The sequence below is a fragment of the Tenrec ecaudatus genome, chromosome 1 (assembly GCF_050624435.1).
Source record: "Tenrec ecaudatus isolate mTenEca1 chromosome 1, mTenEca1.hap1, whole genome shotgun sequence".
NCBI lineage: Eukaryota > Metazoa > Chordata > Mammalia > Afrosoricida > Tenrecidae > Tenrec > Tenrec ecaudatus.
This window is the reverse complement of record NC_134530.1, coordinates 84,551,785-84,573,303: the sequence shown is the minus strand read 5'-3', so window position 1 is coordinate 84,573,303 and position 21,519 is coordinate 84,551,785. Positions and strand designations below refer to the sequence as shown.

The 21,519-nt window shown below is 42.0% G+C and overlaps 1 protein-coding gene across 5 annotated transcripts in view; it reads left to right on the top strand.

Moving 5' to 3' along the window:
• The window catches only part of OMA1 (OMA1 zinc metallopeptidase), an 82,865-nt gene extending 61,919 nt beyond the window's left edge, over positions 1 to 20,946 (top strand). For all 5 annotated transcript variants that reach the window (XM_075556785.1, XM_075556749.1, XM_075556775.1 and 2 more), the window contains one exon: positions 20,494 to 20,946. In XM_075556785.1, coding sequence (XP_075412900.1) covers positions 20,494 to 20,706 — 213 coding nt within the window. In that variant the 3' untranslated portion in view covers positions 20,707 to 20,946. The remainder of the gene's footprint in view (positions 1 to 20,493) is intronic.
• The last annotated feature ends 573 nt before the right edge of the window (positions 20,947 to 21,519 follow it).

The following is a 21,519-nucleotide window of genomic DNA, read 5'->3' as shown; positions in this document are numbered from 1 at the left end:
GCATATAATTCACATATTATTATTTTTTTCTTCCGCCCCCCCCCTCAATTCACATATTATACAGTTAAATAGTTCAGTCATATTTAGAATTAGGCAATCATCACCACAATCAATTTTAGAACTTTTTTTCCCTTGTAATCATTGTTCACTCCCCATTTCCTCCCAAACTCATATGCCTGCCCCTAGGTAATTAATTATTAATCCAGTTACTGTCTCTATAGATTTACCTATACTAGATTTCCTATACAGAAAAACACTCAACAAGAAGCAAACAAACCCAACAACAATGACAAAATGAAGCAGAGAAATACCTCAATTGAGAAGAAAACAGAGAATATTAAAAACTGAAATAAATTGGGAATGGGTCTAAACAGCGATCAAGTAATCAGATGTTAAGTTTTCTCTTAGTGACATCTACTATAGTCATAGTTACAGGGTTCTCTGCTTGACCGCAAGGCTCTGCACCTTCTTGGAGTACAGGCAAAGAGGACTCACCCGAGGGTCACTGAGTGGTGGATTTGGAGCGTCCACTGTCATCCAGAGCCCTCTGAAAACTGAGTATTCAGAATTTAAGCTCTGATACCATTCCTCCCTGGAATTGAATTTTATTATTTAAAATCCTTGGATCACACAGGCACACAGGCTGGTGTGCTTCCTCTCTGTGAACTTGGCTCATGTCTCAGTTTGACGGCTGCTTGTTTCTTTTTTTGTTGTCATTTTTCTGTTTTTTTATATTGCCATGAAGTCTCTCTTCCATTTAAAAAAATCATTTTATTGGGGGCTCGTACAACTCTTATCACAATCCATCCATCCATCCATTGTGTCAAGCACATGTGTACATTTGTTGCCATCATCATTCTCAGAACATTTTCTTTTACTTGTGGCTGATTGTTTTAAGATAAATGGTGTCTCCTCTTTCTTGGTGGCCCATGAGGTTCTCTCCTCCTGCTCCTGGTCTAACTCTCTTATTTCCCAGATGAGTGGAAAATCCAACCAGGCCCCTCTATGAAGATTTTGTACACCACAAGTAAGAATTTAATATCAACACAACAGGAATATGCGGTGTCATAAAGGAAATAGAAGCATAATGGAATGTGGCTTGAAGAAAGCATCTACATCTAGTTTGGGATAAGAAACAAGCTCGAGTCATTCATTCACTTGATTGTTATTGATACTCATTGATAATCAACTTGTTTGTGTCCTGTTGTGTGAGACTGAGCAAGGAATACACACCTGCTCTTTTGGGTATTGAAAATACCTCTTTAATTATGTAGTGCAAAAAAGAGAGCAAGTATAGTTGGTGAAATGGCAATAAGCACATTGGGAAAAATAAGCCGCGGGCTGCGGAGAGTGGGCGGTAGAGCAGGGATGCTCTGTTATGTGGCACAAAAGAAGTCTTACTGCCCAATGTCTGGGAGGAGCAGAGGGCCAGGTCTTATGTCTCCTGGGGGAGGAGCCTTGCAGGGCGAGGAAGCAGCAAGTGCACAGGACCTGAAGTGAGAAGTGTACGTGTGGGGAATTCAAGGATTCACAAGGTAGACCTTTCATCTGGGTGCAACAGGAGAAGAAGAGAGTGGTTCAAGGTGAGTTCCCACCATGAAGGGACTTCTAAGCGACAAGAAGGATGACTCTTACTTCAGGTAGAATGGGAAGCTAATCGAGGGTGTTGGTCTGCCTCATGTTGTACAGTGATCGTCGAGGCTGCTGTGTGCCAAGCGTGCTAAAATGGAGTCAGGGGACTACCTCTCCCTTTTTAATACCATATGTCAAAGCTTATTGAGTACATGAAATAAAAATTTCTGTAATGAAAACAAGTTGCATTCATGAAAGACGGCATTCACATGCATTACAGAACGCAACGAGGAGAATGTGAAAAATGGCTTACGTGAACACGTGCAACATTGCAGTCATGGGGATTACGGTGGAGGCTTTTGCAATAATCCTTGTAAGAAATAATGGTGGTTTGGACCAAAATGGTAGTGGAAGAAGGGAAGCAAAGTGGGGAGATGGTGGGTGTGCTTTGCAAGTGAGGGTGGCGGGGTTTGTGGCTGTGTGCGTAGGCACGCTCCATGCCGTGCGTCTTCCTTTGGGGCAGCCTCATCAGACAGGGGTCTAACGAGAACCCTCAGCGCATTACACATGGCTCTGCACTTGACGGAAACAGTTTTTGAGGAATAAAATCCTATGACATTTACTTGATAAAATGTATATTAGTTCTTCTTAAAACAGCAGTATCGGATTAAGAGGTGGTCTGTTTCCTTGGTTACTGATTTGCATTCCCCCAGTGTAATCCAAGGCCAAGGGACCTTGTCCTCCTTCAGGAGCTGTCACTTCTTGGTAGAGCAGTGGTAACCACACTGTTTTCTCTAGGAATGTCCTTTTTATTTCAGAATTTCCTTTTATTTATTTTCTTTTGAAATTTTGAAATCATGTAGTTTGTTTGAATTGGGTAATGAATTCTACTACTTAGTTTTCATCTGAAGTCTTTCCAAAATTTTGAATTGTCATTTTGTGACCCGATTATTGACACAAATAAGGAATTCTAGAGAGGTTTTAAAAATAATAAGGGTTTCATTAGTGAGTGTGAAGAAAAAATGGGAGAAACACATTACTTAGGAGTCGGTAATGAAAAACTACTGAAGATATTTTTCTTCTAAAAATATACTCTACTAGTTCAAAAACTTAATTTGAAAACCTCATATAATTTCTTATATTTCTCCCCCAAGTGATTAAATACAATTTGAAAGTGATAAAACTCTATTACAATATTGGGAATAATTCAGTGGTTGAAGTGAAACTGATAATGTTAATTAGAATACATAGTCATAACTCAGAGATTGGAATTCCCTGCTATCATAGGTGCAATTTCTATAATGAAACAAGGCAAGTCCTTAGGCAATACGTAGAATTATGTGAGTCTTTTTACTACTAAAGACTAAAAATTTTTTTTAAACTGGAGTATAATGTTATATTCTACCTGAAGCGTTTGTCCTCTGACTTCTTTGATCCCATGTGGAAAGTGACGTATACCTCAAAGGTCCTTGGAAAGACAGCAGCAGAGCGCAGAGAAGCTGAGGTCAGTGATGAGGATTTCAGGGTTACTCAAAAGGAGGTGGTGATACAGTGAGAGTGGGGGAGTTGGCAGGTCACGTGGGAGTGAGGAGAAAACATGGTCCAGAACTGCGTCATTCGATGTGTTGTGCCTTTCGTATTTAATGGGTAGGAGACAGACCACCGCTGGAGTGGGTCAGAGTCACAGGAGAACCAAGAAATCAGGATTTTCAAACTGGGATGGCTTAACTTACTACATCTTTATATCTCTTCACTGGATTCCTTGCGTATTATCAGAAAATGTGTGCTTTCTTATCATAGCATATCAACAATTAAGATGATCTTAACTTATAGATTGTGTACTTAATGAATATTTATTGATCACTTCTTATGGGTCATGAACAAAATAGATAAAATCTCTGCCCCCATGAATCTTACTCTGAAGTAAGGGGAAGCAGATAATAAATAGAAAAAATTAGTAACACGCCGAGTAGATCACAGATGTATAACAAGCCAAGGACCAAACTATTGTTCTTGAATTGGTTCCACCACACGGCAACCCTGCAGACAGTGTGGCACGGCCTCTCAGGGCGTCTCTGGTCTCTCAGACGGCAGCACCGCGCTCTCAGGGCGTCTCTGGTCTCTCAGACAGCAGCATCGCGCTCCCATGGAGCACTGAGCTTATGGGTAGCAGCCAAGTGCTTTAACCACTGCACCACCCGCTGTGAGTATGTAACAGTGAGTACTAGGGAGAAAGAGGAGGAGGAGGTAGGTGGACTGGGAATGTGCAAGCAAGGATGGGAAGGGTGCGCTAACAGCTGTTTCAGATAGGGTTGGCCAGAGACCGTTTCCCTGAGAAAATGAGCAAAGACTTGAACTAACTGAAGGTGGTTAAGCCATGTGGCTGTCGCTCTGGGGAAAGAACTCTCAGACAGAGAGAATAATAAGCCCACGGTCCTGTGGCAGAAGCGAGCCTGGCATATTGGAGGACAGCAAGGGCATCCAGTGGCGGCAGTGGGTGACCGAGGGGCCTGTTAGGGTGTGGGCTTTTTCTCAGACACAGGGGCGCCCTGGCGGGTTTTGAGCAGCGGGGTAGCGTGACAGGATCTGGCATAACATGTCGTGATTGACAGCCCCTGCCAAGCAGTACAATCATGCAACTTGAAAATATTTGAAGTAGTATATTGTGCAGAAAAGGTAGCATATTTTCTTTTTTGGTTTTGTCTTTAAGCCTCCCAAATTAGAGGGGAAAAAAGTATATGTACTTCCTGTTCTTTAAATGTGGAATCTAAGGTAATGCTGTGTAAATGCCTACTTAAACAGAGCCCTAGGTACAGTAAGTAGAATCTATTAGTGTTTTAAAGGGAAGGATACAGGTTTGTAGTAATGATATTATTTGTAGTTAATAAGCTGATGCTATCTATTTTAAATAATATCTTTTATGAATAATTTTATTGACATCTTACTCATTCCAATTGATATGTTAGCATTTTATTTACTTGAAGTTGTTGGTTAAATTTAGGGAACACATATACTGTGTATTTTGGTTACCATAACAATTTGGGTGAAAAATTGAAGAACAAAAGTTCGATCAACCTGTTGATGTTTAATATAGTATGAAAGTTTTAAAATTATATGCTCTGTTATACTTTTCAGACTGTAAATTAATGTATACCATAGTATGTCCTTGAAAGAGATACTTCTTTTTCAATAAAAACTCTTATAGAAACTTGAATAAGGGATAGTGTATAAAAACCCGGAGTAGAGATTCACTTGGAAGCTTTCTTTTAAAACTGTAAACATGTAGATCGAATGGTTAAGTGCTTGCTTGTTAGCTGAAAGGTTGGCGGTTCAACCCCACCAGCTGTGGTCGGGTGGCACTGGGCATTCATAAGGACTTCCGCCCCAGGAGCCTTAGGGGTCCATTCGCCTCTGCCCAGTTGGGTTGCTTTGAGTGGAAATCAGGTTGATGGCAGTGGGTTTGTTTGATTTTTAAATTTTTCTCTCCCCAAGTCTCTCTCTCTGCCTTCTCTCCTGTCCTTGGGGATATGTGAGGTGGGGGGATAATACAGAATCAATGTCTACTTTATCTTACTCATTGAGGACCTGCTGCTGTCTTTTTCACTGGATTCATACGTAACGTGTTTAGAACTTTCAGTGCCATGATGTTCATATCTACCACATCAGTGTCAAGACATTCGTTCTAATCCCATTTTACTTTGAACCCTTTTAACTTGAAGCAGCCGAGGGTTTGAACTCACGTGTAAATCATTCTGATGCATTTATAATCGGACAAAGTAATTCATAAATCATTAATACTAGACATCTCATGAGTGGAAAATATGGGTGTGTTTAACATTGAAGTGAAGTGTTGTTGGCCAGTGTACACCAATGTCGACTGCTCCCCGTACAGAATTTCATTTTGTCTGACATGAGAGTGTGGAGGAAAAGGCAAATACCTTAGCAGGTACTGTGATTGAATTGGCCTCTGAATCACAGAAAGCCTGACAGTAACGTTGCCTAAAACCTTAAAGAAAAATTATGGTGCATGTGATGTGTATACTAGAGGCTGAAATGAATGGGCTATTAGAAAAAAATTGCTTTTGGGGGGAAAAGGGAGAAAAGTAATGATATTTTTAGAAAGGCTTGATAAAACTGGCGGTGATTTTTTTATCCCTTGATATGTCTTGTTTTCTATTCTCAAAAGAAGCTTCTGATTCAGCCATGAAGCTTCTCTGGCATTAGTTGTTTTTTTCCTCCTTAAATGTTATTATAGTTTATTTTTTATGAATAAGTAATTGCTGTTATACTCAGTGTGTAAGTGCCTAGAATCTTGATGTGTCTGAGCAGTTGTTTTATAAATACATTTGTTGTTACTGGGAATAAATATAACCATTTTTAAAATGCATCATTCTCCTGATAGTAATGATTGATTATAGAATGGTTTTCTGTGAAACCCTTATTTTTTCCCTTTTCTTGTATTTTATTACTCCAGAGAGCAACTGAACTGCTCCAAGGTGACCTTAATTTTAAATTTATTGATATGTGTTTAAAATTTCAGTTATTTATATGTATTTACTTTAAACTACTTCCAAAATGAGTCACTGAACTTTTCAAAAAGAAATGAAGTATGGGATAAATTTATTTTTAAAGGTAAAATATGACTGCTATCAATGTAAAATGAACACATTCAAAATTTTATTTAACTCATTAGTTAATGACACGATGAGTAGTAAATTAGAGCTGGCTCAGAGGGGCATTGCAAGAGCTCCAGCTAGGAGGCAGTAAGGAAGGCTGCAGGACATCGACAGACAGATGTCAAACCGATCTAGTCCTAGGGCAGTGATCCACTAAACACTGTTCCTTGGAAGGGACGGCTATGGTTCCCATTGTCCTCTCTTTGCCAGCACTTAACGGAGCTAGCACATTAGCTCAGAGAGCAGGAAATGCAGCAGTAATCCCAGCAGATGCACTGTTTGCTCAGTTCAAAGTCATAACTACCTCTGTTTTATTTCTGTTGTCATTCATTTGTCATTCAAGAAAAACAAACCAATTAAAATCATCCGGTTAATATATAAACATACTTTTTTTTGGGGGGGGGGTTGCTTTTGCTAAGTAGTGTGTACGCATTAGTTCTTGTTGTATTTCTAGTCTCTCAAAGTAGTATCCTACTGTTTTCATTCATTTCTGTTAAATATTTTGCTCAGGAGTTTCTGGACTGAGGTTAGCGAAGCCTTTTCTGAAAAGTCTGTGCGTGCCCTTAGAAATTTTGATGGAGGGAATGGGAAGTAGATTGGATGGTCAAGGGGTTGGTTTCATTTTTAAGAGAAACATTTAGATTTTTCATAGCCATTGGTATTTAGAATTAAAGACATAAATGCAAAATTAAAGGGGAAATCATGGAAATGCAAAAACAATAGAGGGAAAGGGAGATCAGAGGAAATAAGATTTTAAAAAATACACATGACTTACAATCTCTGAATACCCAACCCATTATCTTCGTCTCCTCTAGGTCTTGAAGGATCCATGCAGCCTTCTAAACTACTCCACTCCACTGCCTTCTAGTTGATTTTAACTCAGAGATCCTATAGGGCAGAGAGTTTCCAAGGCTATAGATCTTTCTGGAAGCAGACTGCCACCTCTTTCTCCTGAGGAATGATTGATGGGCTCAAATTGCCCACCTTTTAATTAGCAGCTGAATGGATGCTTTGATCCCTGCACCCTCAGGGCTCATTGGAGGTCTTCTTGTAAGAAAAAACATTTCTGGGAAAAATGGCCCCAATCATCAGCCTGGTAAGCCCACCCTAACCCTAATAACCAACTCCTCTTTACTTTCTTTAAAAAGCTCATCTTTTGGTGTCTAGTGGGTTGTGTATTGTGCTGCTAACCACAAGGTCAGCAGTTCAAATCCACCAGCTGCTCTACAGGAGAAAGATGTTGCTTTATATTCCCATACACAGTTACAGCCTTGGAAACCCACTGGAACAATTCTATTCTGTCTGGTAGGGTCGTTACAATTTGGAATGACTCAATGGCAGTGAGTTTGGGTTGAGCTGAATAGAAGCTGACCTCTGCCCTTACTGCCACGTGGTAGCTGGCTCCTTCCATTTCTGCCATCCTTTCTCTTTTTATACACGAATCCGACCCCCACCCATTTATTAAGAGCTAATCCAGACATCATACCATTGCAAAGTCCAATCACATGAAGTAGTTCACAATTGATACCAAAGTCAGTTACAAAACATGTTCTACCTTCCTCGATAACAGCTTTCTCTTACCACTCCCACCCCCAAACTTCCCCATCAGGAACTCTTATTCTAGTTGTTGGCTCTATAGGTTCATCAGTCTCGAGTTTCATATGCTCAAAAACATAGAAAAACACATAGCAAAGATTTTAAGAAGGCTACCCACAATGAAAAAATACAACAGAGAGAGACCCAATATGAAAAAACAAAACCAGATGATATTAAAAAACAAATCAAGCCCAAAGTGTATCAGAGGGCGATTAAGCGACAGTTTTAACTGGCCAAGTCCGATTTACCCTTGTAATCTGTAGTCATCTCTTCAGTACTCTGTGTCTGATAACCAGGTTAGTCCCATCTGGCAATTACAGTTAGGGGAAAATCACCTGAGCCTTATTCCCTGGGTAGATCCTGCAAATGTATTTTGGGTTTCCACTGTCATCCATAGTCTCCTGCCCTACCACAATTTCACAATTTAAGCTCTGATACTATTCCTGCCTTTGGATTTGGAGCATGTAAATTACAAACCTGTATTAAGAATGTTGGTATGTGTGATACGTAGGTTTATTGTGCTACCCTGGCCAATGGGAGCAGGTGGGATTAATCAGGTCGCAGTTTGATGGGAGGGCAAACAGATAAATGAGTCCGCAAGGCCTGCCCCCCTCTTTCTCTCTGGTGATCGAGCTTGCTGGAGCATGCGTGCTGCTGCTTTAGCTATTTTTCTGTCTCAACCTGTGATCTGTGCTACGTTTGGGCCACATCAAACCATGGATCATGTTGCTAGAGCTTGAGGCTCCTCTGAGACCTGCTTTGCCACATTGCTGGTAATACATCGCTTGAGCTTGAAGTGGTGGATCCTGTCGCCTGGCAGCACTTGCTTTCGATATTCTAGCTGGGCCTGCTTTGCTAAGTTCCCAAACTACTGACTGTTGGTGAACCACCCTGCGGCCTGTGGGGAGTCTCTGCTTGCCTTGCCCTAGGGAGGACTCTGCTGTCAGCTTCCTTGACCCTGGACCTGGCAGCCCAGGTGAGTTGAAGGACTCCCAGTATATTAACCGTTCCATGGAAGTGAATTGAACTGAATGCTGTGTAGACGAATTGGTTATATTCCTTCTCACTGTGTAAACCTATATACATATATATATATATATATATATGCTTGTGATATATATATATATATGCTTGTGATATATATATATATATATATATATATATATATATATATATATATATATATATATATATAGAATAACAAGCATCCTGGTTTTGTTTCTGTAGAGAACCCTGCCTAACACAGTGTGCTTCTTCCATGTGGGCTTAGTTGACATCTCACTGAGATGACTGCTTGTTTGGAATCGAGCCTTTTAGATTCCAGACACTATTTTATCTGATAGCTGGGCACCATCTAATTTCTTATCACACATTGCTATAGCACTCATAAAGCCAGTGTTTCCTTCATGAGAGCTAGTATTGAGCAGGGCCATGTCTTAAGAACTGGTTGCTCTTAGAGTGGAGCTAGGATTAGGTGCAAGCTCATGGACCATTTCTGAATCTGTTTTGTTTGTTTTTTATCTGCCTCTGGCTTACCTTAGAGACATCCTTGTTAATTTATGCTAGAGAATCTGATCAGTGATCTCCCTGGAGTATAAGGACCTTCTGTTAGTACTGTTACTGATTAGCCCCTGGCACTCATTTTTAAAACATCATTGAGAGAGGGGTGGTAAATAAATGTAGGCTAATTACATATTGCAATGTGTAGTTTTGCATATTGCATATTCTGTACAAATTATTCACTTGTATAGAATAAACATGTGACTGGAAGCTCTTTAAACAAACTGAGTTGGTTGTCAGACAAAACTTAAAATAAGAATTACTGACCTTGTCCATCACAGGCCTGTCAGAATAATATAGATCTTAGTGTCGCAGGTAAGCATTAAAGTAGTCAATGTTGGTCTGCCCGCTGACAGCTCAGTATTCTTGGTTCTAGCTTCTCTTCTGGTTCTTCACATATCATTGTAATTTCAATCTTACATCCTTAGGTTACAGGTGTGTTTGAGGTAGAATCTAGTTCACCTACTGGGGTTTCCACATTAGATCCCCTCTGTGTGGCCTTTGAAACATGTTGTGTACCTTGAAGATCCAGCATTCAGTGCCCCAGGGTTTAGTGCCACTTCACTTGGGTCCCCAGGGAGTGTACAGAAACTGGGCCAATGTGGCTTATTAGGTGAATATTACTCTCCCACCCCTTTAGAGTCCTTAAAATTATTGTTAGACTTTTTTCCCCTCTAGGAAGTTGGCCCTCCCCCATTTTCTACCAGCAGATACACACGTGTCTTTCCCAGTTACATCGATTCCCTTTTCCCTCTCCTGACTTCATGTTCCCATTCGTAGCTGTCATCATGCTGGGAGTAATGTCTGCCAGCCCTGGGGGACTTCCTCATAACTTGGCATGGCAGCCACTAAGTGTGGGCCTCTTCCCTTCCCCCTTCCTTGAAAATGAGATCCAAGCTGACATGAGGACCCCCCCACCCCCGCCAAAGGGACATTCAAGATGCACACATAGGAAAGATGGTGCATGGTCCATGGGCACTAGTCAGACTCTCTGCTGAGCTGCCTGGCCACGGTGGCCAGCAGAGTAGATGGCCTGCAAGCCTGCGCCTGCACCTGTCCTGGTGCGTGTCCCTACAGCAGTAGACTCACACAGTCTTTGTGCTTTGGTGGTTGACGAACTTCACTCAGCATAATGGTGTCCAGATCCCTCCATGTCATGAGGTGTTTCTTGGTTTCATCACTGGTTTTTAGGGGTGCATACTATTCCATTGTGTGTATATACCAAAGTTCTTTAAAAATCCATTCTACTGATGGGGATTTAGGCTGTATGCAACTTCTTGCCTTTGAGAGCTGTGCTATTATGTCTATACAGGAATCCTTTAATTTCCTGTATAAAAATTTTTACAAATTATTTTATTAGAGGTTTTTTACAACTCCCATCACAATCCATCCATCCATCTGTGTCAAGCACATTTGTATACCTGTTGCCATCATCATTCTCAAATCATCGTTTTTCTTCTTGAGCCCTTGGTATCAGCTCCTCATCCCCCCCTCCCCAAATTCAGGAATCCTTTTAATGCAAGTCATCCTCATGTGTTTTAAGCGCCTGGTGCAATTTTCTCTTTGACAGAACTGCACTTTGGGGAAGAATATTTTACAGGTAGTGCACTGTGCTTCACACTTCAGTGCCTCAGGTTGCTTGTCGAATATGTTGTTGCATGTTCAGTGATGCCAACGTTGGTCAGTTCAGATGGTGACAACCCAACCCCTTTGAAACGGTGTCTTTCTCTCATGACCTGTAGGTGATTATGAAATGGTAATTTAGCACCTTCATAATACTAATTCAACAACCTGGGGAGCTTTTTTTCTTTACTGAAGGATTGTCTTCATCTGTCTCACCAACCTAGTATGAGTGTGCATAATCCAGAGGGATTTACGTAGAGGAATAAAGCAGGATCTCAGACAAGCCAAAGCTTCCCTCGTGGAGTCAAAGATGTTGCTACCAGGTTTTTCTTCTATTCAGGAATAGATTTAAGAGGCGGGTGAAAGACTTTTTAAAACTCAGAATGATAGAAGTTTATAAGAGTTGGGAAAAGGCTGAACAGAAAGGAAAAATGCAAATAACTTTGTGGAAAACAATGTATTGAGTGTCTGCTATGTTCCTGGCACTGCTCTTAAACACTAAGGACACACGGGCCCACATTCAAATGGGCTCAGCAGTAAGATCCCAAAGCAGAGCCTCTGCAACGTCCATTTGTCTCTCAGTAAGATGAACTTTAAATAGAAACATCTGGAAAAAACTCAAACCTCAGGTCTGGTTTATGAGCTTTGTTCCATTGGTGAGGGCGGATTGGTTGGCAAGAACTCCTGCTGAAGCAGTGCCACCTGAAGCTTCATGCCAAGTCCAACTTAACAATACAGAAAGTAGCAGAGGAAGGATGACTTTAGAAATGTAAAACACATCCCTTTCTGGAAAATTGCTGAATGTGTGAGTACACAGAGAACTTTCAGGGGAGGCCGTAATGAACCAAGACCCATTGATAATAAAGAGAGGGACATAGCAAACCAAATTAAAATAACCAGCACCAACAAAGATTTAAAAAACCCCAAACAATGAAGACTGTCTGGCTCACATCTTCTGCTTGGTTCTGGTTTCTGGAGCAGTGGTTTTCTTCAGTTTAGATGACCTTTTCAAGAAGGAACTTTTAAAAAAATAATTTTATTGGGGGCTCATACAACTCTTGTTACAATCCATACATCAATTGTATCTGACATATTAATACATAAATTCCATTGTTATTTTCTAGAAATTTGATTTCCATTGAGCCCTTGGGATCAGCTCCTCAGCACCCCACCCCCACCCCCACCCCACACCAACCCTCATGGACCCTTGATAGATTGTAGATTAATTATTATCAGATCTCACACTGACCGCTGCCTCCCTTTCCTCTGGTTTTTGTTCTTCCCCCTGGCTGGAGATGTGTGCTTATGTGCCACTCATTGTGATCCGTGCCCTCCCTCCCCACTTCTTCCCCTCCTTCCCCTACCCTTTTGGTATCTCTGTTCCCATTCCTGTTCCTGGGTTCCATGTGTTGTGAGTTTTATCTCTTGCCTAGACCTATGTACATGCTCCCGTCTAGTCCAGAGTGTGAAGCAGCACTGGGTTCATGGTAGCGAGGAGAAAGGGGTGGTGGGGGAGTGAGGAGGCCTCCAGGAATCAGAACTATTTTGCATGACCCATTAGTGCTCTACTGCATCCTGATTGACTCATCCCCTTCCTGCGCCCTTCTATGGGGGGGATGTTCTGTTGTCCACAGATGGGCTTTGGGTCTCTGCTCCAACCCCTCTCCATTCTCACCAATGCATTTTTGTTTGTTTACTGCTTGTTGTGAATCATCTCATGCCTGTTGCATGGTCTCGATGACACCTCTCGGTCACACTGGCTGGTGTTCTTCTTCCATGTGGGCTTGTTGCTTCACTGTTGGAAGGCCGCTTGTTTAACTTCAAGCCTTTAAGATCCCACGCACTATATCTTTTGATAGCCGGGCACCATCCTCTGTCTTCACCACATCTGCTTATGCACCCATTTTGTCTTTACCGTTCATGTAGGTGGGGGTGGGGTGAGCATCACAGAATGCCAATTTGTTAGAACAAAGTGTTCTTGTATCGAGGGAAAGTATGAACCGAGGCCCAAGGCCCGTCTGCAGCTTCAGTGTATTGTCTTATAAATATATGTACATAGGCCCATACCACTATTGTTATGGATTAATGTGTTTGCATAAGTGCACACCTCTGTTAATCTCCCTATCTGTGCCTTTGCTTCCTAGAGCTTGCCTCTTTTCTTTGCCTCCTCCTGCCCTGCCATCACTATCTCCCTTTCTTCCACCTCTTAGTGCTTCCTCTCCACTAGCTTGGTGTTGCTCTAATACTCACAGGATCCCTACCCTCTCCTAGATGCTGGATCCGCTTCCCTAGTTGTTTCCCCATCCATGACGCTGTCCGCTCACCACCCCATTCTCCCCACCTCCTTTTTCCTCCTCTACCTTCTGGGGCCATTGGCCCCGTTGCCTTCAAGAAGGAATTTTTATGAAAATTTACAGAGCTTCATGCACAGGAAGACATGAAATGATGATGCCTAGATATGTAAATGTATCGTGTTAATCATCTTTGCAAATAACTTTTTATTACAAGCTGCTAAGGTAAAAAGAGACAATTTAAAGAATACAAGTAAAAATGGTGGAGCCTTTTCAGACCTTGAAGAAGTTTAAGGGTTTAAGGAGAAAGAAACAACCAAATCAACAACAACAAAAACTAGTAGAACAAATACTCTTAGATATGGTATCTAGCCAAACCAGCTTTTCTTTCTTTTAGGATAGAAAGATATTTTAATAAATGAAATACATAGAGTAATTTGTCAGTGATGTGCTCAGTAGCCAATAGTCATCAAGGAACAGGAATTATATAAATTGTACTTATTTGTTTTTATGTATTTACTACAATTCTTCAAAAACCATGCATCAAGTAAAGGGTTAATAAAACACATCAAAACCTAGCTCACTGCCATGAAGTCAGTTCCGTGACCTGTAGGCCAGTGGAACCAGCCCCGGGGTTTCTGAGACCGTGTAACGCCAGGCTGCTGGCCTCAAGCTGCTGAGACCGTGTAACGCCAGGCTGCTGGCCTCAAGCTGCCGACTGTGCGGTTAGTGGCCCAGCTCATAGCCCGCCACGCCACCAGGGTTTCTTTGAAAAAGCTCAGAGGTGAAAACAGTGAAAACAAGGTTTAACTTACAAAAACATGAAATGTTAAAGAAAACTCCACTTTCTTTTAAAATACATATACATCTTTTATAAAAATACTGGTCATATAGCTTGTACAAAAACATATGAAAATGTTATAAACCAAAGAATTCAAATACAGTACAATAAAGTTAGTATTAAAAATTAAAAGGTAATTGGCCTCATGAAAATTAAAATAATGTATAAGATGAGAGACATAATAAGAAAATGTCTTTAAAAATCAGCACATTTTATAATGAGCTATATTTTTATGAGTTTCTACCAAACCTATTAAGAAAACCCTACAAACCCACCGCCGCTGAGTTAACTTCAACTCAAAGTGACCCTACAAAGTGACCAAGCTCTAACTCTAGGGGAGCGGACTGCCTCGCCTTTCTCTGGTAGAATGCCTGGTGGGTTTGAATCACTGACCTTGTGAGTAGCGGTCCAATACGCGATAGTGCCAATAGGACTCCTAATGTAAAGAAAATTTTTATTAATTTTAATGTCTAAGAAAGAGAAAATAAATTAGATTATAACAAGTGCCCCAAATAGGGAAAATATAAATAATAAAACTAAGTAGAAAGTAACAAAATATGTACAGTCGATTCTTTGGGAAAGTTGGTCAAAGTGATGATTATTGAACAGTTATTTGGATAAAGGATAAAGTGGAGTGGGGGAGGGGATGTGGGGCGCTGCTAGCATTGAGGACTGTCTAACCCGACTTGATGGGATCACACAACAGAATTGTAAGGGAACGATATATGGCAAACAGCAACAAAACTATTATAGAAAAAAAATAAAAGAATACGTATTCCTGGGGGATAGGGTGGGGAAGGGAGGGGGAAAGAGGGAGCTGATATCAAGGAATTCAAGAAGAAAGAAATGTTTTGAAACTGATTGTGGTAGCAGTTGTACAACACTGCTTGTTGTGATTGAACTATGGAATGTTAGGATATCCTTCCTATCTGTAAGAGCTCCCAATAAAATGATTAAAAGAATCAATGTAAATAGGATCTGAAGAAGAACTGTAACAACTAACTTATTAAGAAAACCAGAATCCTTGGGGAAAGTTATTTTTGAACACTTGCTATTAAGGAAGTCCTGGTTGTACAATGGTTAACGACATTGTTGCAAACCATGAAGTTGGTGTTCAAACCCAGCCAGCTGCTACTCTAAGGGAAAAAGACCTAGCAATGATTTAATTCCCTAAGGAGATAGCCAAGAACACTCTATAGGGCAGTTCCACATGATTACAGAGGGCTGATCTGAGTTGGAATTATTCAGTGATGGGGAGGGGGGTGGCAAGGGGAGAAAGATTGTGTGTGTGTGTGTTTACTGATGGGAACTAATGAACTGCCAAAGTGGATGCAGCAAGAACTAGAAATTTTAACCAGAATTAACCTCTTCAAAATAATTTTGGAAAGGGGTAAAGTATAAGTAAATAAAAACAATTCTATTGGAAACCCAGAGTCATAACAAATTAATAAAGAAAAGGGCAGCTAGCCCTGATGGGGATTTACTTTGGAGAATGTTTTCAAAAAACCAAAGAACAGTTGTTCAGTAGGAAATTAATTCTAGGTTCAAAACACAGAAAAGAACATTGCTAACTCTCTACATTTTTTTAGCATAAGATTTTGTGTTGCTGATTTGATGAGGACAAAAATGTATAAAGAGCTCTGTGGATTGGGGTCATTATCAAGAAAACAGTAATGAGTGGTTAGCCCCTAAAACCGGAAGAAAGCTCCGCTGGGTGGCGCTTTCATGCTACTCAGTCCTGCTAGGCGAGCATCGGGCAACTCACTCTGAGTTAGGGCCACCAGTGAAGTCACCTGGGAAGGTCCACCCACATTCACAGTGAATGTTTTGCTCAAAGCATTTCCCTTGAACCTTGTTTTCTGTGATGGCTGATTTAGGAGAACAGTGTGCGGCTGTGCAGAAACTGTTGTATGTTGAACACAGCTTACAAGAATAACACTATGGGAAAAACTCAAGTGTATAAGTGGTTTTCTCTTTAAAAAAAGATGAAATGTCGATTGATGGACAAACCTAATTCTGGACACCTGTCAACTTCCTGAATGGACAAAAAATGTCAACTCAGTGCATTCGGAGCTCCACTAGATCAGACTGTTAAGCAAGCTTTCTATTTAGTTTCTGAACAGATTGTGTAACAGTGTGCGACAAAAACAAGGCCTGGTATTTGTGGCAGGCAGTGGACCGGTTTTGCCACCACCACAAAGTACCTGCTCACGCCGCCATCTCAGTGTGCCAGTTTTGGGGAAAAAGCAGCATGCCTCTCTGTCCCCACGCACCTTACTCACCTGACCATGCTCCGTGCAACTTATTGTTTCTTCAAATGAAGTAGGGATCGAAAGGACAGTGATTGGAAACGGAGAAGAGGTAAAGAAAGGAACGAGGGAGGTGCTGTCAGCCACCCAAACAGATGAGTTTGAAAAATGTTTTCAAGAATGGAATCCCAGATTTGACAAATGTATTAAGTGTAATGGAGAGAACTTTGAAGGTGATAAGGTTATTTTGTAAAAAAAAAATTAAATACATAGCTTTGGAGAAAAAGTATTCCGGTTGTTTTGGGTAGCAGGACTGCATTCCAATAGCTGTTCGCTTTGCGCCAGTACATTGTCCTCAGGTGCGTGAGTAGTGCAGCAGGACAGAGGAGAGGAAATGCAGGGCTTCGTTCCCTTGGCTGCTGCCTGGTCAAGGAGAAAGCCCAGCAGCTGCAGCCGCAGTGCGTCGGGGCTCTGCTCGCTTCTCCCCGTCGCCGTGCACGGTCGCCCTAGTGAGGGCAGCATCTCCCCCCAGAGGACTATGTTCACTTCGATTTTAATCTTCTGCTTTCGTTTTTCACCTTCAATTCCACCAGTCCATTCTCACTACAGTCAACAGAACGATCTTTTTGAGGCCATCCTTCTGCTTGAAACCTTACAGGGACTTTTTCTTTAATTCGGACTAAAAAATCAAACTCCTGCCTGTGGTCTGGAAGTCCCATAATTTGGCCACTTGTCTGTCTACCTCTCCAACTCTATCCTCACCTGTCACGCTCCACAGGCTCCCTGGGTGCCGGCTATTCCAGCCCTCTGTTCATAGGGAGCTTGCTTCTCCCCACAACACGCAGTTTATCTGCACGAATCATTCTCCAGTCAGTTCTTTGTACAAACATCCCCTGCACAGGCCTGCCATCATGCTCTGAGAGACTGGTCAGTTTCTCCATGCACTTTACTCAAGTGTCCTTCCGACTCCCAGCTTCCTTTGTGTGTAGGGACCTAGTTCACATCGACACCCCTAGTTTCTGTGAGTTGCTGAGCAAACGTTTGTTAAAGGACTGCAATATATGTAATAAGAGGAAAGATAAGTAATGTAACATGAAGTTAAAATAGAACAATGCATTTAGATAGCATTCCCCTCAGCGAAATTGAGATGTAACAAATCAGAAATTGATGATGGGAGTTAAAAATTCAGTAAGGCATCTTGGGTTGTATTTCTTCACCAGGCCCTGAACTTTGAGGAATGTACCTAATCCAACCTTCCATTTTATTCGTCAGTAAAATTGGAATAGTGCTGTCTCCTGCGAGCCTCTGGTTAACGCCCTGTCTGCTAATGTAGAGATGAGTTCAAGACCGCTCAGACTCTTTGGAAGAAAGTCCTGATGGGTGAGCTCCTTCTGAAATTAGCCATTAAAGACCTTTTGGAGCACAAGTCCACTCTGTCTCCATTAGTCAGATTGAATTGGTGGCAACTGGTGAAGACTTCCCAAGTGCTTACTGTATTTGTGTGGATGAAATCAACGCTCAGTTCCTGCTTCACTCTTCCCCTCTCTACTGCCCTCTCCCCTTTCAGCATCATAAGACACTTTGAATGATAGGAATTCTAGGCTGGACTCAGGATTTTTAAAGTAATAAAAAGTTTCAAAAATGATCTCTTCAGAACAGCACGGAAAATCATGACATGTAAACTACCTGGCACGGAACAAAGTACCTAGGAAGGGACTTCCAGAGGATACAGAAGAACAGAGCTACAACGACAGAAAAAATTCACAACTTCTCCAAGTCCCCTGTGGAGAGACAGTCAACGGAGCTCTTCCTGCTGGCGGCCTCTGCGGGAATTGTGGTCGACTGGGTGGCTCGTTCCTTACGTAACCCCACATCTTCTTTGGGGTCCTCAGAACCACATATTCCTACCACAAGCACGCATGTCTGCTTGCTATTATAGTGCACACTCATAAGTGTTTTTTGCCTTTGACATTTATCGTAATGATTTATTCATAACTATAAATATTTGTTTAAAATTCAACATGCATTTATTAAGTGCCTATTATGTGCAGTGCATTAAGTGTTTAACATAGAATGATAAGTCAAAGGAAATAGAAAAGCACATTCTAGCTGTACAATAGAAACATTTTGCTTATTCTTGTTCAGAGGAGAAATATCCAGTATGATAAGTGTGAATTTATAAAAATAAAAAGATCTTAGCACCTAAAATGCAGCAAAATATGGAAGGGAAAGCAGAGAAGAGAATATTTCTTCAGGATGCGTAATAAAAGCTTACTATGCAAAGTAGATGAAGCTTTTATAGAAATAGAGGGTTTGTAACAGGATTCCTCTTGATAGTTGAAGGAGAGAAACAGTTCACACATGAAGAAATATTGATAGAAACCCTTTATAAAGAAAGTATGCTGTTTTCCTGCAATTAAACTGAGCTCAAATATCTCCAAAGGACATTTGTACTATTAAAAGATTTATGCAAGAAGCATGTGTAGTGCCAAAAAAAGCAGCAGTGCAAAAAACATTAACAACGAGGGCTTCAAACCAGTTCTTCCTGGCTCACTGATAGCCCGTGAGGTGAAACCAGAACGGGCCAAGCCTGTCGAGTGTAGATGTGCTGGAATGATAACCCGGGCGGGGAAGTCACCAAGTCGATGCCTGCTAGAAATTTAATTTCCCTCTCAGGGAAGAAGAGCAGCGCGTACGTTGCGTAGCAAACAGATCCTTGAGCAGCAGGGCTGAAAATCGCGGCGCCCCGTGTGTTGCTCTCTGCCGCTTTAAGTCCAGTCTCCCTCATTGCTCCACTCACTGCCGTCCAGTCACCTCTGACCCACAGCAACTCTGTAGGGCTGGTAGAACGCCTTTGTGAGTTTCCCAGACTAACCCTTTACTGGAGTAGAAAGCCCTGTCTTTGGAGAAACAGCTGGCGGTTTTGAACTTCTGACCTAAGGTTAGCAGTCCAACTTGTTACAGCTATACCAAGAGGGCTTCTTCCCTCCCTCATTAGACTCCTATGACAAAGTTTCAGGTCTGCTAATAAATGCCTGAAGGGGCATACTACTCTACTGTAAGCTTCGACCGCAAGGCATTCAGATCCAGCTCTGGGTTAGCAAACCTCGATCCCTGAGTTAAGTGTACAGTGGCAGCCCAAAGGCACTCAGCTCCACTTCCCAAAGTCAGCAAGGCCAGCTTCCCCAATTCAGTGCCCAGAGGCACCCCACTCTGCAAGCCAGCACGAAAGCACCCATCTTAACTGCTCCATGGTGGGGAAGCCCTCCCCTCTGCTGCTTGCTCTGGCTCCTGGTTCCGCTGCTGCTCCTTGGATGGACCAGCTGTCATTTGGATGCGGTCCAGAGGAAGTGTTCCACTCCTGACTCTTGCTGGTGATGATCTCTCTCCTCCTGCCTCTCAGGGGACTCATTTCACACACAGCAGGATGCCACTCTGGGGAATTCTGGTTGCAGTTACAGGTGAATCCTGTCACTGTCTTTGCCCTACCTTCTTACCAAATCCATGCAGGCAAAGATCGTTTGGTGGGAGTTAGAGACTTTGACTAGAAGAGCTATGTTAAATAATTCACTGCTCCTGCCCTGAAAACACGGATCGTAGCTGAGTCATGTAGTCTCTACTGCAACGGTGCTTTCTTTCCACACAGCATTTTCTTTTTTTCCTAGAGTTGAAAATTATCATAGTTTTGATTTGCTTATTCTTCCAGGTGATTAGCATCCGTTCCACCCCAGACCATCGCAGTTTCTATTTGTACCTTCTAGTGCGTGCAGGTGTCTGTCTAGCGTTGCTTTCCTTTTCTTGAAACCCATCTCAGCCTTCAGGTCTTTTCTAATTTGGATCGATTGTTCTCACGTTCTGCTCACGCGTGAAGCCTTAGCAGTACCTCTAAGAATTACGAAGCTATGTAAGCAACCACTTACCCGGGTCTCTCTAGTGTTCCTTTCATGTGTTGTCAAATGTACCGTTTATTTTAAAATCCCAGAGTATATTCTGTGTGGTCACTTTACTCAGAGCATCATGGGAAGTACTGGCACAACTGTAACACATTTGCATGTTTCTAATTGTATTGTGTTCTTTCTTTATAGGCTCTTAAAATTCGAGACACCTGTAACTGTCCAGCTCTCTCTGAAGCTGACCCTCGGTTAGTCTTCAGACTCACCATGAAACATCTTCTTGAAGAGTCGGAGCGAGGAGACCTCGATATCACTGTCCAGAGACAGACACCGGATCCTCTCCCCATCCCAAAGCAGAAGCAAGTACCATTAGCATACATAGTTGAGAAGAGGACTGGCGGTTAAATGAAATTCTGTAAGACGGGGTTTCTGAAGGCTACAGCAATCTGATTATTTTATGTTACTTAAAAAAAAGGTATTTGAAATGGAAAAAAGAAAGCATACTCAGGGTCAAATCATGTGAATTACAGTATTATCTAAATTCTTATACTATGTATTTTTCATGAAATATTGATGTATTTTAAAATATCTTCCATAAGGAAAATGTCACAGAATAAATTTATAGTATACATTTTACTCGGTCTCCTACTTACTTTTGATTTGCAGGCAGGCCCCTCGTGGATGAAAAAGAAGAATGTGCAGTCATTGCTGTTGTAGAGCGGGTCCCACTGAGGCTGAGCTGGGTGTCTGAGTCTAGGTCGTTATGATCAACTGGGAAACTGACAGGCTGAAGGCCTCTGCTTACAGGAATTGGTTTGCCTTGTGTGTGATTAGGTGGAAAGGAGGCCCTTGAGGCTAGAGAATTCCTCAGGCCTCCCCCTGGATGCTGGGAAGTGTGAGGGGGAGGCTGCAGGCAGATGCCGAAGCAGCTTTTGTCATAGGGAGGCGCAGCTAGTGATGCTTGTGACCCACACAACACAGTGAGAAACAAAAGAGGGGGCATGTCGACACAGTGTGGTTCTGCTATAGTAGAGTCTTAACACAAAAGTCATCCTGGCTTCTGGAAGGCGTTGTGCAGTTTGGAAATCTCAGTTCTCAGGGGAAGAACCACCCGGTTGACAGCGCCCCCAGAGAGGCAGGGCTCGGTGCCGCCATGCTGATCTTGGGAAGCAGAAGAGGGCCAGGAGGAAGCAGATAAGAGAAACTGTCCAGGCCATG